Source organism: Dipteris shenzhenensis, chromosome 12, assembly GCF_047967505.1.
Source record: "Dipteris shenzhenensis isolate YYH24624 ecotype China chromosome 12, Dip_SZ_1.0, whole genome shotgun sequence".
NCBI classification, from domain to species: domain Eukaryota; kingdom Viridiplantae; phylum Streptophyta; class Polypodiopsida; order Gleicheniales; family Dipteridaceae; genus Dipteris; species Dipteris shenzhenensis.
In genome coordinates, this window is record NC_141607.1 from 21,223,861 (window position 1) to 21,226,971 (window position 3,111).

Consider the following 3,111-nt stretch of genomic DNA (forward strand, 5'->3'; position numbering starts at 1 on the left):
GATTGGTTATCAGTGGTTGAATTCCCTTGCATGCCTGTGTAGTCGGATAGGCATCGTCAAGTAACGCTCCACCTTCTGACTTCCATCCGACTTTATACGTCAGCATAAGTCCACCGGAAGGCCCTGCAATCGGAGGAAAAAGCAGACATGTGCGAAGGGTGAGAGAGAGAGAGAGTGTGTGTGTGTGAGAGAGAGAGAGGGGGGGGGGATATTCCTATGCAAACACGTTGTCGCTACCTTCTTCTTCAACCTTAGTTTATGGCGAGGGCATCCAGCTTGGTAGCTTGCACGCTTTATGCACGACACTCCTCCAGGTATACCAATATATCAGTCCCCCTCCTTTTTTTGCTTTGAGGTCCTGGCCATCACTCCCTCATTACTCTACCATCATCCCTGCTCTTGTTTCCGTTATTCAATTTGCCATCCATGTCTCCTGACCCAACTTCGACCCTTTAGCTTTCGCCTCGAGCTCCCATACTACCTGGTTCTCAGCTGTCGGCTTTGCGAACTCCTTATGTAAGCTGCTTACTCCCTCCAACCATCATCCAGCTCCTTGTTGCCAGTTACAGCAATGGTGTTTGTCACATTTTAGGTTCACGCTTTCCAATTTGCTCACCCAACTACACCCCATAGCGAACTTTCCTTGTACAGATTTTACGTTGCAGACCTTCAAACATTTAGATCCTTGCTTACATCACAGCTACAGATTACACGCTTGTCTCCGAACTGCAAGTTGTCATCAACAGCTCACAAATCACAGCATGCACTGTAAATACCTGCAAAATTTTGCTTATAATCAGCGACAGATTAGCTAGATCTTGTCGAGATATGAAGCCAAGAAATGTGATCAACAAACAGCACCCAATTTCCACCACAAAAGCTTGCACTTTGCACTGCTGTGTGGACAAGCTCAAACAGCCCCGTCTGACCCCCGTTATTTTTTGTCTCGAATGTGGCTCGTGCAGGGATCCGAGAGCGATAAGAGTTCTCCTGGTGACACTTTGCGTTCTATTTCTCCTCGGTGAAGCTGACGCTGGCTATCTTTCGAAGCTCGGTCATCGTGTACACGTACCTCGTCATCGACGCATACCGTTTCGTCGACACATATCCCTTCGTCGGCCGGCAGCTCCGCGGGTCGGAGCCTGGTCACATGCTTTTGCTACGTTTTATGGAGGCAACGATGCCTCCGGAACTATGGGTATGATCAACGGTTTTACCACCGCACATAATGGCACTCGTATACTTATTCGTCCCCTACATTTGCATTCTAAGTACTCAACGTCAGTGGACCATAAGGCGCAAGCATCGACGTTCCGGTTTGCCTTAATTGGACTCTCAAGGTCTCTTAATCTTCCTATAGTGTCGAGATGTACCTGGTAACTCAGACCGACGTTGATTTGAAGACAAAACGAAGCTAGCACTCTTTCCATTTGCAAACTCTCATATAATAATCTGGCAGGTGGTGCTTGTGGTTACGGGGACCTCTACAATAGTGGCTACGGCACCGACACTGTCGCCTTGAGTACCACCTTGTTCAACTACGGCTTCAGCTGCGGTGCCTGTTTCGAGATCAGATGCTGGAATGACAATCAGTGGTGTCTGCCCGGGAGTCCATCGATCAGAGTTACCGCAACCAATTTCTGTCCTCCAAATTGGGAACACCCAACCAACGCGGGAGGATGGTGCAACCCTCCCAGGAAGCATTTCGACATGGCGGAGCCGGCGTTTACAAAAATCGCACAGACGCGAGCTGGAATAGTACCTGTTCTCTACAGAAGGTTTTTGTCCTTGTCAAGCATAATGTAGCGAATGAATGCCTTTAGCAACACAGTATTGCGGATCTATGTCTGGGTTCCCTCAAACTTGCTAATGTTATGCGCATGCAGGGTCCCCTGCGCCAAGAATGGAGGGATAAAATTCACGATCAATGGCAACCCTTACTTCAATTTGGTCATGGTGTTCAACGTCGGTGGATCAGGCGATGTGGTGGCGATTTACATCAAGGGCTCAAGAACAGGGTGGTTCCCAATGAAACGCAATTGGGGCCAGAACTGGGAGGCTGATGTTAAGCTAACTGGACAAGCTCTATCTTTCCGGGTGGTGACCAGCGATCGGAGGAGTGTGATCTCTTACAATGTTGCACCTCCGAATTGGGGTTTCGGCCAGACGTTCATTGGAAGCCAGTTCTGACGATGAAAATCTAATCGTAAACCGCTCACTCCATTAATCTATCACCAGATTTTTTGGTGTATTCCACCGTTGTTCGGCAAACCACGAATGTATCGTGGCCGTGCAAGACTGTTGATAGTCTAGTGCAGCCCCATATGCCTAATGAAAATGATAAATAGGTACGCACAATCTGATCCCGCAACAAATGAGTATAAATTTGCTGCGAGGTACGAGAGACTGGCGCAGTTGCTTCAATTATGTAAGTTTAAAAGCGCAAACAATTGCTCCTCGGAGGGCACTTCGATCGAACAATTCTGTAGGACGTAATATCCATGTCATCCCGTTCCTAGGATGAACTGCCCATACAAATCAGCCTGTTCTGTTTAACCATCTGTCGGATATATATATCTTCAAGATCTAGAGTAGCAACCACAAACGTGCATCCGCATCACTGAGTTATCAAACTACAGCTGAGACGAGAACAAGTCCGCTGTATTAATACAAGCTGTAGCTAGTTTTGAGACTGGTTCTAATTCTATTCCTCCACTCACTAAATTAGAACACTATCCGCGTCCGATTTCATGTTATCTTTGTTGATCTTTTTCACCCTAATGCAATTTGATGTGCAGGTTTCGTCGATTTTTGCGTGTGCTGTCTGATCACATTTTGTATTCTGTTTATCCCATTTTGATTTGTTGTGCGCCCCTGATACAATATGGGGACTGCATCGCATTCTCCCATTTGCAATTAACCTGAAATAGTTTGTTCACATTTAAGTGATTAGCATGATTTTCATGTTTGGCTTCAAACAAGAGTGGGGCACTACCTCCTAGTATCATGGTAAAGTAAGCCCTTCTCAATGTAAAGGATAAAGAAAACAAATGTTAACAGGGGTTTGGCTATTAAAAGGCAATTTTGTAGGATGAATGGCAATTAGAAATA

At 46.3% G+C, this 3,111-nt stretch overlaps 1 protein-coding gene across 1 annotated transcript; it reads left to right on the forward strand.

The window, feature by feature from the left end:
• Positions 1 to 1,134: 1,134 nt before the first annotated feature.
• LOC147895971 (expansin-A4-like) lies at positions 1,135 to 2,190 on the forward strand. The gene is made up of 3 exons (XM_087382426.1): positions 1,135 to 1,198; positions 1,460 to 1,778; positions 1,887 to 2,190. The coding sequence occupies exons 1-3, from the start codon at positions 1,195 to 1,197 to the stop codon at positions 2,188 to 2,190; spliced, it is 627 nt and encodes a 208-aa protein (XP_087238552.1). The 5' UTR covers positions 1,135 to 1,194.
• Positions 2,191 to 3,111: the final 921 nt, after the last annotated feature.

What these genes read in the sequence shown, in the direction of transcription:
- LOC147895971 (XM_087382426.1), top strand. An exon ending in GTACCTGTTCTCTACAGAAG is followed by an intron (nt 1,779 to 1,886) that starts GTTTTTGTCCTT and finishes ATGCGCATGCAG; the next exon opens with GGTCCCCTGCGCCAAGAATG.